This window comes from Haplochromis burtoni, unplaced genomic scaffold (genome assembly GCF_018398535.1).
Source record: "Haplochromis burtoni strain Fernald_Lab_line unplaced genomic scaffold, NCSU_Asbu1 Contig_281, whole genome shotgun sequence".
NCBI classification, from domain to species: domain Eukaryota; kingdom Metazoa; phylum Chordata; class Actinopteri; order Cichliformes; family Cichlidae; genus Haplochromis; species Haplochromis burtoni.
The window spans coordinates 86022-100237 of NW_024582642.1; the positions used below are offsets into that span (position 1 = coordinate 86022).

At 39.8% G+C, this 14216-nt stretch overlaps 1 protein-coding gene across 1 annotated transcript in view; it reads right to left on the reverse strand.

Annotated features, from left to right (window-relative positions):
- Positions 1-270: 270 nt before the first annotated feature.
- hsf2 (heat shock transcription factor 2) overlaps positions 271-14216 on the reverse strand; it is a 23204-nt gene continuing 9258 nt past the window's right edge. Inside the window, exons 3-12 of the mRNA XM_005940622.3 lie at positions 12809-12936; positions 11359-11483; positions 10529-10604; positions 10127-10188; positions 8513-8591; positions 7413-7543; positions 5773-6060; positions 3174-3276; positions 2275-2341; positions 271-1600 (exon numbers count right to left, since the gene is read on the reverse strand). Of these exons, the coding sequence (XP_005940684.1) occupies positions 1266-1600; positions 2275-2341; positions 3174-3276; positions 5773-6060; positions 7413-7543; positions 8513-8591; positions 10127-10188; positions 10529-10604; positions 11359-11483; positions 12809-12936 (1394 nt within the window). The 3' untranslated portion in view covers positions 271-1265. The remainder of the gene's footprint in view (positions 1601-2274; positions 2342-3173; positions 3277-5772; positions 6061-7412; positions 7544-8512; positions 8592-10126; positions 10189-10528; positions 10605-11358; positions 11484-12808; positions 12937-14216) is intronic.

Genomic DNA, 14216 nt, shown 5'->3' on the forward strand with positions numbered 1-14216 from the left:
ATTGTGTACAAAATGCTAAAAGGTTAAAATGCTGCTGGCCCTCAGTCTCCCAATAAATAAGGTATAAATTTAAAAATGGTAGGTGGCTTCTTTCTTCAGTTAGCACATTCACAAAATGCTCAGAAAACTTGACCTCTGTCACTGAATTTGTAGTAGGAGCACCAACTGTGCCTCATTTTGGAGCTACTGTCTGCCCGGCCGGGTGATGATAAAACAGAAATCAAACTTCTCTATGATCTATGACCACCGTTCCAAAAAACACACCGACACTTACAACAACTCAACTTTATTGTTATATACTGCTAAAGGAATGCAGGACAGATTTCGCGATATATATTTTGTATGTCTCGTGTGTGGTCGGGTGGACACAGCGCATTCTTTCCACATCTATCATATCTGTAGCATGCACACATGCTAAAGCCACTCACATATTATCATCAAGATTTTTTCTGTCTGCAGTTCTGAGAATGAAAACTATGAGCTGACTGAAGGATTGAATATTATCCTCTGTTTTAATCCAGTGTTTGCCCCAGTCCTCCAGAATTCAACTGAATGTAAATGTACAAGTTACTTTCCGAGGTGTTCCCTAAACAAAACACAATCCGCAGGAATGTTGCTTAATGAAAAGTCTAAGCTCTGTGCACAAACATTAAGCCAAATATAAACAAAAACTAGAATAAATAGATTATTAAATTATATACAACAGTTTACTGTTCATCCTCACTAAAGTTGTAGAAGCAAAACTGAAGCAGTTTTCTTTAGACTACAAAGACGCTGAAGGAGATGGAACGAAAGCCAATGTATTCTTCTGTCTGTGGATCCAGCAGCACAGAGATGAACCGAGCTTATACACAAGTGATTACAATGCCTCCACTTTGTGCCTTATTTTTACATTTGAGACCTTTGATTTGAAAAAAAAAAAAAAATTCAAGTTCTAGAACTTGAAAGTAAAATGATCAAGTTTCAGAAATGTGGAAGTTCATTTAGCTCTTTGTGCCCCTCCCACAGATGACAAACACACCTTCCAGGATTTTCCTGGATTGTTTTCCTTACAGAACACAAAGAGAATGAGTATGGAGTAATCAGATGTGACTTTTGAGTGACTGACTATTACCCAAAGCCAAAGTCATAAATCTAAAAATGCGTCCAAACTGCAGCCGCGAAGATTTTCGCTTCATTTTCTGCTGTTTAAAAGAACTCCAGAGATGAGAGGAAGTATTAACATAACTGAGGGATACAGTCTGTGATTGAAGCAGTCTCGGTGTTCACACTCTGCTAAGCTGAACTGAATCAGCTTCAGGCCCAGCAGGACTCAGTTCACATAGGTAGAACAGGGTCTCCTCACTAGCTTCTGCCTCTGTCAGGGGCTCCAGGCGAATCAGCGAGCTGCGATGTGCCTGCTTCGACTCCAAGCTGGTGTCCACCATCTCTGATGACTTCTCAGCATCAATAGAAGCCACAGAGCTGGAAGAAGGCTCATGTTGGGTGCTTGAGGAGCCTGTGCTGCTGCCGTCTACGGCTAGATCCAGGTCTGGAGGAGGAATACAGCCATCGAGGAAAGCCAACAGAGGGCAGGTGGTGTACTGGATCAGCTGCTTATCTTGTGGGGGGAGCAACAAAAAACAAACTTTAAATATATCTGGTTCAATGAAGAAAAACACGTGAAACATCCTTTACTTTTCCTAACTTTATTAACAACATAACATTAATGATCATCTGCTCATGTCATAAAGAAAAGACCTTCAAACAATCAACACTAACTAAACTTGTGAAATATTTGAATGTCTGCTCTCTGACGCCGATTTGGAGACACAATGTTGCAGGTAGAGAGAGTTGTTAATTAATTGTAATTTTAGATATTACTCCAAATCTTAATCAGCTGCTTATTAAATAAAACCAGCAAGTTCACACTACAGTGTGGGAAATAAAAGCTTAAATGGCATTATATGAAGTATCATTAACCCTAATAAAGTGTAATGTTTCAGTAGTAGATTAAGTACTAATCTTAGGAAGATTGTTTTGCTTGTAACTGCTTATAACAGTCTGTATTACAGATTTACAGCACAAAACAGTGACGACTTTATAGCATTAACAATCAGTAATTGCCTACAGGATACTGAAAGTACATAGTTACTGTACATCTGTTGTATTGTAATTTAGAAAATAATGACATCCATATGCATCTAACTCATTTCAGCAGTACCTTTTGGATTTGCAATATATCCAATGGCTAATTTAAAACTATCTTTGGTTAATTGTGTAGTTTATCCTTACCTGTGTTATCTTCCTCACTCCTCCCTTTGCTCACCTCTGCTCTGCTCCCTTTGGAGGGCACATTCTCCTGAAGGGTGACATCACAAGACAGAAGCTTTAAAACAGACAAAAGCTAACAGCATAGATGTAAATTAGAAGTTAGAGAACAGATTTACATGTTCAAGAACAAATATTCTTACAGACAGGGAATGAGCTGCTGCCATATGTGGAACACTTGCAAGTGTCTCTGAGAAGAAAACTGGCACGTGCAGACTGGTGCAGCTGCAGTCTCTTCTTGCCGAGTGTGCAATCGACGCTATTAGTTTACCAGTCAATCTATGTTACCACTCTCATCTATGGCCATGGCTTTTTGGTAGTGACTAAAAGAATGAGATTGTTGATACAAGCAGAGAAAAAGAAGCTTGCTCTGTAGAGTATCTAGGCCAGATTGTGAAGAGGTTAGCAGCTTGGTCATTCAGGAAGGACTTAAAACAAAAGTCCTCCCTCCAATTGAAAGCCCTGAGATAACAGAGTCAGACACTTGACTAGAACCACCTCTTAGGTGAGGTGATTCAGGCATGGTCTGAACTAAGAGGAGACACACTGGCAAGACTATGTCTCAGCCAACTTGGGAACGCCTCAGCGCCCCCTCCCCCAGAAGAGCTTGGAGGAGGTTGATGGGGAGAGGTAGGTTTGGCTTTCCTGCGTCCCAGAGATGGACAGGCAGCAGAAAATGAATGGGTGGCTCCTTCCATATTTTTACCTCAAAATACTCCCATTACATTACCTTTACAGCAGTGGAAGTACCAATGGTCAGCTTATCCAATTTTGGATAACACATCTGATCAGTTTGACTAAGGCTAGAAACCACCAATGACCTAAGTGGGTGTTTATGATGTGTGTGTATAATGCTACCTTACCTCTTGAGTATCAAAATCAATGCCACACTGTTTTCCATAAAGCATGGCCTGGAAGTCCTCTAGACTGCAGTCAATACTATCCAGATAGTCCATGAGTTCCACCCTAACAAAAAAAGACAAATTCACACACGTTAAATAAAATGAATGAAATGGAACAGCATATTCACATGATCACATGACCAACATGGAGTTGTAGAGTTAAAATGTGACAGCACTAGACACTTAAATGTAGTACATGCCTGTTCAGCTGTCTAGAATTTGGGGAATTTGTGGTTCGCATACTGCACACAGCACACAGCAAAGTATTTAAAATACTAAAAACAGCAAAGCACATGTGATGCTTTTACAATGTTACATATGCATCTTGTGCATAATCAGCCCCCTTACAATGTTGCTTCCATGACTCTGTACAGACAGCATAAACACAGCAACATATACTGTCAGTATGGATGGGTCAATCCAGCTTGGAAGGTCAGAGCAAGGGTATGTGCTAATTAGCTAAGATAAGGTTCAGTGTAATCAGTGTTCTTGGGAAACTGTGCCTGACCAGTCTAACACATGACATTAACCATAACTGATTTCCAGTGAAAGTTTATATGGCTTGCCAAAAACAATCTGTGATTTGTGCTGCCTTGCAGAAAGTGGTACTGTTGTAGTGAAAGGGTTTGGAGAACTAAGTGGCTAATCCAAGGACAGGCTGGCTATGCAAGGCACATCTCCTGGATGCACTGGTACGCATCTTCTGTGATGTATCCTCAGGTGTTTCAGGTCTCGCAACATCATACACCCTCGCCCAGGCGACCCAGCCGGGGGTAATCAGGCCCCAACTTGGTACCAGTAGCTGCCCATGGATCAGCCCTCTCAATCCACAGCCACCTTGTGGCTTTCTCTGCCGCTTTGTTCACAGCCTGGATAGCCCTCTTCTTGGCTGCCCCAGCCACTCCCAGTCGGCCCAGGACTTTGCAGAGTGATTGTCCTGCAAAGCCCCTACAACCCACTTCTATGGGCTCATAGAAAGTCTTGCAGCCCCTTCCCCTGCAGTTCCTGGTACTTTGCGCGTTTTCTCTCGTTGGCCTCTTGGATCTGCTCTTACCAGGGCACTGTGAGTTCCAGCATGATCAGATGTTATGAGGCATCAGAAATAATGATCATGTCTGGCCAGAGGGATGTTTTGACAATGTGCCGTGGGAACTTTAGCTGTTTACCCATAAACAGCTAAAGAAACCCAGTATAAATAACTAGCAGGCAGAAAAGGAAAGACTTTTTTTGGCCTCCACATGGACATTTCTATAACGCCTTGTTAAAGCTAAGACATTACATGTTACAAACATGGGAAGGGTGCATTTGATACTGCACATGTAATCCAATGATAGCTTTTAAATGTAACTTCTCGTGTAGTTCTCACTTGATATTAGGCTACTCGATATTTGGCTAGCAGAATTCCAGAGTTCATTTAAATTATTTGATTACCTGGGGCAGACCTAGCTTTAAAGCGTAGTTTACATATTTCAGAAACGTAGCGATCACTGTCCCGTGGAAACATCCAGTTGTGTGTCAACTATTTAGCTATTGTTGCACAGCCTGCTCCTGGGGTCTTGCCTGGTGTGGTTAACCCCAGCCTCTATCTACAGTTTACATGTGACGTCAGAGCTACTGGTGAGAAAAAAACAGTATCGTGCTCCTTTGCCCTCTAGCCATCCTTTGAACATATTTGAGACTTAGCCAAAATGCCAGCTATTGGATGGCCAGTGGAGAATATCTGGTTTATTCTCCTGGTGACCATCTCTCTGCTTCTTCAAGCAGGTGGCAAAGCCTGTGAGTGTTTGTTTGGCAGCTTCCAAGTCCTCAGCTTGCTGTACTTCTTAACAAGTGCACAAGACAACCCCAACAAGGTGGTTTTACAGGTGGTAGACACAGACCATCCTTCCTGACTAATTTTACTTGAGTTCTGCTTCTTGTTAAGTGTCCATTTCACTACTTGTAGCATGAGACGTTACCTGCAGCCCAGTAAAAGTGCTGTCTCATCTTTATATACACCATCACAAGACATTTTGATGTCACCCAGCATAATCTCAAGAATGTGCACAAGATAACAAAAGACAGCCCCCCCCCCCCCCCCCCCCCCCCCCAAAAAAAAGCATCTACCCAACGGCAAGACCAATGTCTGCTTCTTTGTGCAAAGAACAGGAGGAGCACTGCCAGAGGCCGACAAAATGACCTCTACCTGGCTACTAACATTCATGTTTCTTACCAAATCATCAGTAAAAGACTCACGAGGGCCACAAGGGTCCAACAACATTAGAGTGACCCATATTCACACACCAGTTTAACTGACTATGCATTACACTACGATGATCCCCCGCGTAGTTTGGAAGATCAGTTTTTCACACAGAAGGATCTGGGTCACAGAGTATCTTATAACCAAGGGATGACCTCAGTGTAACCAGTCAGCCATCAGTTCCACATCAGCTCAGTGCTCCATTTAAATGTTTTGTAAACATCTGAAAGGGATCGATAGTCTTATTTGAAAATAAAAGTCTCACAATCTAAACAACCAGTGAAGCATCAAAATTCAGTGAGAATTTCGGTTCAAACTTACTTCCCCAACAGGTTGATGTTCTGTGATATTGCTGCTCCATTCTCATTCAAGATGGAATCCATCATTTTCACGGGGTCCTCAAGACTCAGCACTGAGGGTTTATTAAGCTGTAGGGCACTACTAGTTGTTCCACTGCTGTCTAGAGTGCTGCTCCTCTGACCGTCATCTGCTGCGGCTGCCGACACAGCTTCAGTGTGTTTGAGGCCTTCTGTAATGGTGGTGCACACCTCTGTTTCAGCTGGAAGCACTGGACAGCTCTCGAGCTCTACTTCCACAATTTCGACATCGCTGAAGGAAAACATATAGAATATATTTAACTATATGAATATATTTAAAACTTAACCTAAACACAACTTTCTAAAGTCAGTGTATTGTCATTTTACTTAACTGGCAAAGACTTTATGGCACTGGTTGCCATATACATTACCAGTCTTTAAAGTAAAATATTTAGTGGGAAAATTAACACCACAATGTTGCAATAATATGCAAATTATTTCAAACCTGTATTGAATTGAAAAATGAACAAATGTTGAAAGTGAAGTGTGTTGTTTTCCTCTTTTTAAAATTTATTATCATTATTTAAATTTTTTTTTTTTAGCAAAGCAACAATAACACAAGACAAGGACATACAAAAAGGAAAACAGGACGAGGTGAAAACGAGCCACAAGTGAAAAAGCTCGATTTTTGGGACAACCAAAAGCAGCTGGTCGACTGATCCAAGGGCCCGCGAAGGAACAGAAATACATCAGAAAGATTTGCTAGGTATTTACCTGTTTTTCCTAATTGTACTGGAATCTGTGGACCTCATTTTTTAACAATGAGTTTAATTCCAAATTATTTTTCCTTATTTCACAAAGCTTTTTCAAACTGATTGGTTGCAAATAGATTTATAGTTCTGTCATTTTGTGCTTCACATTTGATTTCTTGTTTGGTGTGTTTTTTATTTGATGCATATGAAGCGATCATGCCATGCAGAACTGCTTTTTTTAGTTTCCCAAATAAGTATTTGGGGAATCATTTATGTCCACAAAAGGATGTAATTGATGCATGCAATGGTGCTTCACTCTTTACACTTTAAGTGTGACAAACATATTAAAAAAAAAAAAAAAAAAAAAAAAAAAGGGGGGGGGGGGGAGGGGAGGGGGAAAATCAAATACTTTTTCACACCACTGTAACGACTTCACAGCTACAAAGAGCTCAGCAAGTATGATGGGTCTTGTTTGGTAGCAACATGTCATGTAATGACACTATATAGATTGTAATGATGACATAATTACATTTAAACAAAGGTTTAAATGTAATTAGTTTAAATCAACTAATCAAAACAAGTTTTGATTAGTTGATTGGTGTTAGGAAGACAACTATAAGTGAAGTGCTGGTTTAAAATGAACATGTTTTTAAAATACATTTTTTATTCTCCTATTGTGTGTGTGTGTTCCTGTCTAGCTATCTTTATGACTGCTGATGCAAACCGACTATTCCATTGTTCAGTGTAACAGGTTGGAATACCAATTCAATATCTTCAAAGGCACTTGATAGAGCAAAGCACACCTCTACTACAGCTGTTAAGATGTTACCATCTGATGTTATAAGGGCAGAATGCTAATGCCTTTCAAGAAGTCTTAGGTAAATCGTCTTACCCTTGCTCGTAGGCTTGTGACTCCTCTGTGATCTCCGACGTTACCTCTCCATCATTCTCAGGCAAGTCACAGATAATGACATCATCAGACAGCTCGGAACCCTTTACGCCATTGATACTACTGACAGAGGACTTAACACGGGGCACAGAGAGATTCATGACTTTAGAAAAGATTGGTCAGGGGCAGAGTTCTTCACTGCATCTACAAATACAACTTAAAACCTTAGTATGCAAAGAACAGCAAAACTGGGATCCATCCCAAAAAAAATAAAACAAACTGTTTTGAATTTGTATTTGATCATTTAGGGTGACTACTGCTCAGGACGTCCAGCACACTTTTTATTAAATTAGAAGGTGAGTGATTCAGTCTGGCTCCTCTAGTTTGAGTCCCTGAACTACCCCAAAGCATCAGTTTATAGTGAGTGTGAGTGTTTGTGTGCTTGGCAAAGTACTTGGACAGAGAGTGAAGTGCCTGTATGACAGGATTTGAGAATGGATGAATGAGGCTTGTAGTTATAAATATACTTCTCTTACTCTAATTTTACCAAAAGTTAATAAATACATTCATTCTTACATGGAAAAACTCAGTACTTCTCTAAATTAATCAGACCATCAGATTAATTGAATTACAATCAAGACTTTCAAACTAAATGCCAAGAACCTGTGTCAACACAGGAAGCCAGTCGCTTGTCTTGTATTGCTTTGGTTTGGTTAGTTGCTGCAAATCAGCTACAGCAACATGCTGAAGACTAAGGCCAGCCACATAAAAAACGACATATTAAAGAGACCCACAAGAGCAGCAGCTCGTGATTGACTTGTTAAATAGATAGTACTTGGTGTTGTTATCCTGAAATACACGTTACCATTGTGATTGTAAAATTAACTATGTTCAGTTAGCTAAAATGTTTGCAATGGCTAACATTATAGAAATTTTCATTTTTCTGCTGTGGTACAAAGTTGGGTATTGAGTTCAGAGTTACTGTATTGGTAATCATACAGGAAACATTTCTTGTATCACTAGACTTCTAATTTATTTAAGGCAGCACTTAAAAAAAAAACTTTTGAAAAGCATAATGTGAACAGTAACCATTCTTTACTGACCTGTTCAACACACACTTTGTCATCATAGATCTGGTGAATGAATTTGGGCTTCTTCCCATTGCCATTCATAAGAATGGGCCTGTTTAAAAACAAAGACAAAAACTGTGATATGGTAGTCCTTTGGAAAACATCTTTATTGTTAAAAGTTCTTATTTGTTGTACCATTGTATTTAATGGCCAACCCTTTGTTGAAAACCAAACTAATATTTTATGTCACTAGTAATCAATAAAAAAGCAGCTTTACCATTTGTATAATTTAAACTGACAAAAAGTTACACTTTGAAACACCTACAACAGTAACTTTATTAGTATGATATTAGTGTTATACTAGTGAATTATTTTTTAATCACATACGCCTTACATAAAACTGACAACCCCACTTCCAAAATGTAATTCAATTTTCTTTTGCCTCGAGGCGCCTTGTACAGTAAGTATAAATGCCCTACAATAATACAAAGAAAACCCCAACAATCATATAACCCCCTTTGAGCAAAGCCCTTTGAAACAGTGGGAAAGAAAAACTCCCTATTAACAGGCAGAAAACTCCAGCAAAACCAGGCTCAGGGAGGTGTGGCCATCTGCTGCGACCGGTTGGGATGAGGGGATGAAGACAATATGAAGACCAAAGATTAATATAACTAATAATTAAATGTAGAGGTGTATAAACACATAGTGAGTTTAGTCAAAAAGAAACCCTGCATCATGGGAATCCCCCAGCAGCCTAGACCTTTAGCAGCTTAACTAAGGAAGGATTCAGGATCACCTGATCCAGCCCTTACTATTGTATACTGTCAAAATGGAAAGTTTTAAGCCTAATCCTAAAAGTAGAGAGGGTGTCTGTCCTCAGCAGTCAACATCACTACAGGATTAGTCGCCTGCTTGCCCACCACTGGTGTCTCCAGTTGGTTAGCCATCACCAGTCTATCTGTATCTGTAAGTACCACAGGATCCTAGCTTGGTCATTCTCCACCACCCTAGGGGGTGTCTCCCATTTTGACCTCGGGACTTCCACGCCATACTCAGCACAGATGTTTCTGTATACTATGCCAGTCATTTGGTTATGGCGTCTCGTGTATGTCCTGTCTGCTAGCATCTTGCACCCTGCTGTTATGTGCTGGATTGTCTCGGTGCATCTTTGCACAGCCTGCACCTAGGGTCTTGGTCCCTCAACACGTGATGCAGACTTTGTTAATTCGGGTGATGTCCAAGCCTTCATTTACACCTTGCTCATATTGGAGGAGGGCTTTAAGCAGCAGGGGGGGGGGTCTAGCCTGGGGACCCTTACTGGAAACAGACGCCCTTTATCCACGAGCAGTCTTACTTACCGCTTACCACACAGTTTTTTTTTTTCCCTCCCTAAATTACATCTTGACCGTTACTTTTGTTACTATTTATTTATCTTTAGCACACAAGGTTTTTGGCAACTTATTAGTATAGGGGTGGTCATCTACTAATCAGAAGGTTTGTGGTTTGATTCCTTACTGTGCCAGTCTGCATGGGCAAGATACTAATCCCAAGTAAGCACTTACAGCAGAGCAGAAATGCATTATATCAGAACCAGTCCATTTACTATGTATAGCTACTTACTGTAAAGAATTAACACTGTAAACTCACCTTTTACGTTTTAAATTCAGGATGCGGTTGTTCTGCACCAATGTAACAATAAAATGGAGCAACTGAAAAAAAGACCAGTATGAAAAATTCAAGCCTGACATGAACACTTCATCGCTTTTCATCTCTGTATTTTTAATACATGCTGATAAAGGCTTTACGTCTGGCTGCTGAAAAATTAGGTGGTAAAAGAAACGGGATAAATCACTAAAAAACTTGTTTAGCTTTCAATGTACCAAGTAATTAGAAAGAGTCTTTTAATAACATATCAACAACATAACATGAATAATAAGGCATAATATTATGACATTTATTACAAAAGAAGTTCAACTTTAAATTCAGTATAATCTAATGAAGATGCAATTATAACTTATGAATACAGTTCCAAATCATATGACTGCTGACCTTTTTGATGAGCTGTTGTTGGTGGGCATGTTTCTGTCTCAGATCTGATAACTCTCGCCACAGAGACTCGTTCTCTCTGAAAAATAAGATGATTTTTGCAGTCAACAGATTGGATTACAGGACCAGCTGTCACCTGTAAGATTCAGTATTCGATTACACAGTCTTGCACTCATGTAAGAATTCCTTCCTGATACACTGATCAAACGCAATCGGGTTATTACATCTCAAATCAGCACGAGCTTACTGCTCAACTCTCTCTGATCTGCATAACAATTTTAATGGAACATATATAGTTTATCTATTTTAACTTCAAATATAAAACACTTTAAGAGATGTGTTTTCATGCCTTTGTTCTGGCACAAACAGGAATATCTCAAAGGTATATTTTTTGACTTATTTCTCCTAAATTACAGGTCCTGGTGCATTTTGATAGCAGGAAAGACGAGTGAAAATTACAGGCTTTTATGCGCAATGACCATTGAGATGTTCACTTTGAAACACTGCCAATGTGCAAAAAAGAAACAATGTTTTAAAAGTGGATGGAACAATTTAACTTTCTGGTGAGAAACCTGTTATTTAGTTGGGTGTTACTTTAACATGTAACTACCACTTCATCCAGCAGGCTACACGACCAAGCTCTGTGATTGACGGTGACCTGTTCAGAACATACATAGTGTCAGGTGTGATAGGTTTCTGTATTTTTGTTGTGTTAAAAAAATGATACCAATAACAATAAGAAATACAAATGACTATTTACTGACCAAAACCTTTACATGCAACTTCTCCAGATGTGTTGGTTTGCATCTGTTGGTTTAAAGCCCTACACTCACCTCTTGAGTGTTGCCAACAGGGCATCGATGTTCTCCTGTTTGCTGTGAACACTTTGAACACTTGCCAAAATCTTGGTCAGGTCTTCCTGTCGAATCTTGTTGTCCTCTGGTCGAGCATTAGAAACCTGAAAAACATAAAGCATGACTAAGTCTTGTGCTTAAAGGACAGCAAAGTTGTGATCTGCCACAATGGATCAGAAGACTGAGCAGATGGTTTCATCAACAAACTCTCTCTGAGATGATTTAGCACAGCTGAGACTATTTGCGAAGTAACAGTTGTTACTGTCGTCCTTGTAATGACACTAAACAAATAGAGGGGTCCAAATGTGACTGTGGTATAGGCTAAATGTAAAAAAAAAAATAAAATTTTGGAATGACATTTGAATTTTCTGACTGAAAATCATTTTTTTGATTCAGAAAAAAAGGAAATGGTTTGCAAAATACTTTGTTCCATATTTACTTCCTAAAACATTTGTACAAAGGCAGCATTTCAAACGACTGGAGCTTCTTAACACATGGTTGTGTATGATAAATAGAAATGGACTGGTTCTTATATAGCGCTTTTCTACCCCGAGCACTCAAAAACACAACTTGCCTCATTCACACCAGCGCTTCTTTCTACACTATCAGAGTCTGGCTGCACGTTGCATTAACATTTTCTGGAAATCCCCCAGAGATCAGGAAAAAAACAAAACATGGGTGCTGGCCAGCGGTACTCCTCAGCCTCCTAGTAGATGCACCTATGGTATCAATTTCAAAATCTTACATCGCTTTGTTAGCAATCACCTGATTTTCAGAAAACTTGAATTCTGACCTTGACCTTGAGGTCGAGGTCACTAAGATTTTAACTGCTCCATGATTTTTAATAGATGCATCTATGGCATCAATTTCAAAACCCTAGGTGACTTCCTTCTTGGGTTATTGCATTCACAAATTGGCGTGTCCATGTTGCCAGCCTGCCCCGCAGGGTGACAATATCACATGAGCTTTTCACAGCTGAAGGGTAAAAACATTTGTTCCTTATGCTACTAAGGATTATACCTTCTTATGTTACTCTTCACTGTTTTACAGTTAGTGGAAAAATGTCAGAACTCTCATATCATGGAACTGTAGTTCAGCAGCCTCAGTTTATCAGTAAGAAGCACACAATTTCAAATGGACTAAAACAAATTCCCTGACAAACTTGAAAGTGTCTTCTCTCAACCTAACTAGAAGACAATGGAAGCTGTCATTTGCATCTTACATTTAGACTCCTAATGAAATTGTATACATTTGAAAAATATGATGGTGAAGGTCAGGAGGTTTCCAAGGAGCAGGAGGATGTTTTTGACAAACAACAATCAATTTTTTAAGTCATCAAGGTTTGGGACTCATAGATACTGGCAGCTGTCTGAATCATGGGGGTAACTTTAGCTACATTTTTACATGACACAATGGTGGAAGACACCACCTTCCTCTTGATGTTCTCCAACAGATCATCTTGTCCTTGTCTGAAGTAGGGGTGCTGAAATTCCACTGGACCGTCTCTCTCCTGTTTCACAATGCCTGTATCAATGTGCATCACCTTACGGAATCCATCTACACACAGACACAAAGAACAGGGAAGAAAAACAAACAATCAATTGACCCTGGATTTCAAGTATATATACAGTATACTGACACTTGTACAGTCATACGATCAAAAACCAAAAACTTAAAATTATATCATAGATTTCAGTGTTTTGTGACTTTTGCCCCCTCTAAGTCCATAGCTTGTAGTCACGTGACTGACTCGATGCCTGGTGGGAGCTCCACTAATTACCCTATTATTCTAAGGTATTTACCTTACAGTATAAAAACAAAAGCAAGTGCTGCTGTGATTTGGACGATAGAAATAAAATAAAATTTTGTTGAATTTATTAAAAGTTAACAGTTTGAAAGACAAAATATTTTTACTATATGAAGGTGATTCTCAAAGAGCTATGAGCTGAAAAGTTGGCAGGATCGGGTGCAGCATTTCTTTTAAGAATAAAAAAAAAATAAAATAAATCTAAATTTGAGAAAACTGGACAAGTGACCCGAGGACACTCGCTCAGGGGAAGAGCCACCACTGAGACCCACAGGAGACCCGCCCAGTTCCAATAATTCACTCCATGGATGATACACTCAGCCTTTGACCACGTGATGAAAACTGATGGTCAAACGGTGCGCCCTGATGGAACGCTGACAATGGCCATATGGCACATTACAACCCAATGGCTGGTTGTTGTTACAGCAACACGGCCAAGCGTCCCTTGATGTTATTAGTATGCGACACAAACGCTACAACAAAGGTGGACGTCGAGGCGACGAGTTACCTGCTGCTCGCTATGTGGCTTTTTGTCAGATGACCACAGCATTGTTTTTCTTGCCATTTTCCTTGTTGCTGGGTTTCAAAAATGGCAGCTTTGATTTTTGAGAACAAGACTCTCATGACTCATCGAGTGACGCCACTGATTAGCCAATGGGTGGCATGGAGTCTTTTTACACCAGATTTCAGTACCTTCTCAGATCACTTTGGAGGTACTATTTTAGTACCTGGTACCAGGTACTATGGCCTAACCCTGAATACAATGGCATTTAGAAACATGCCCTGCCCTACAGGTTAAAAGACAAAACATAAAAGACAAAACTGTTCAGAAAGAATTGGTAGAAATGCTGAAAATGGGAGTCACAGAACTGTCACACAGTGCCTGCTGTAGTCCCGTGATTCTAGCCAATTTTATTGTTACATTGGTGCAGAACAACCGCATCCTGAATTTAAAACGTAAAAGGTGAGTTTACACTAGGGCTGGGCCATATTATACCGTTCACGGTAATACCGGTATAATGTTAGGCAA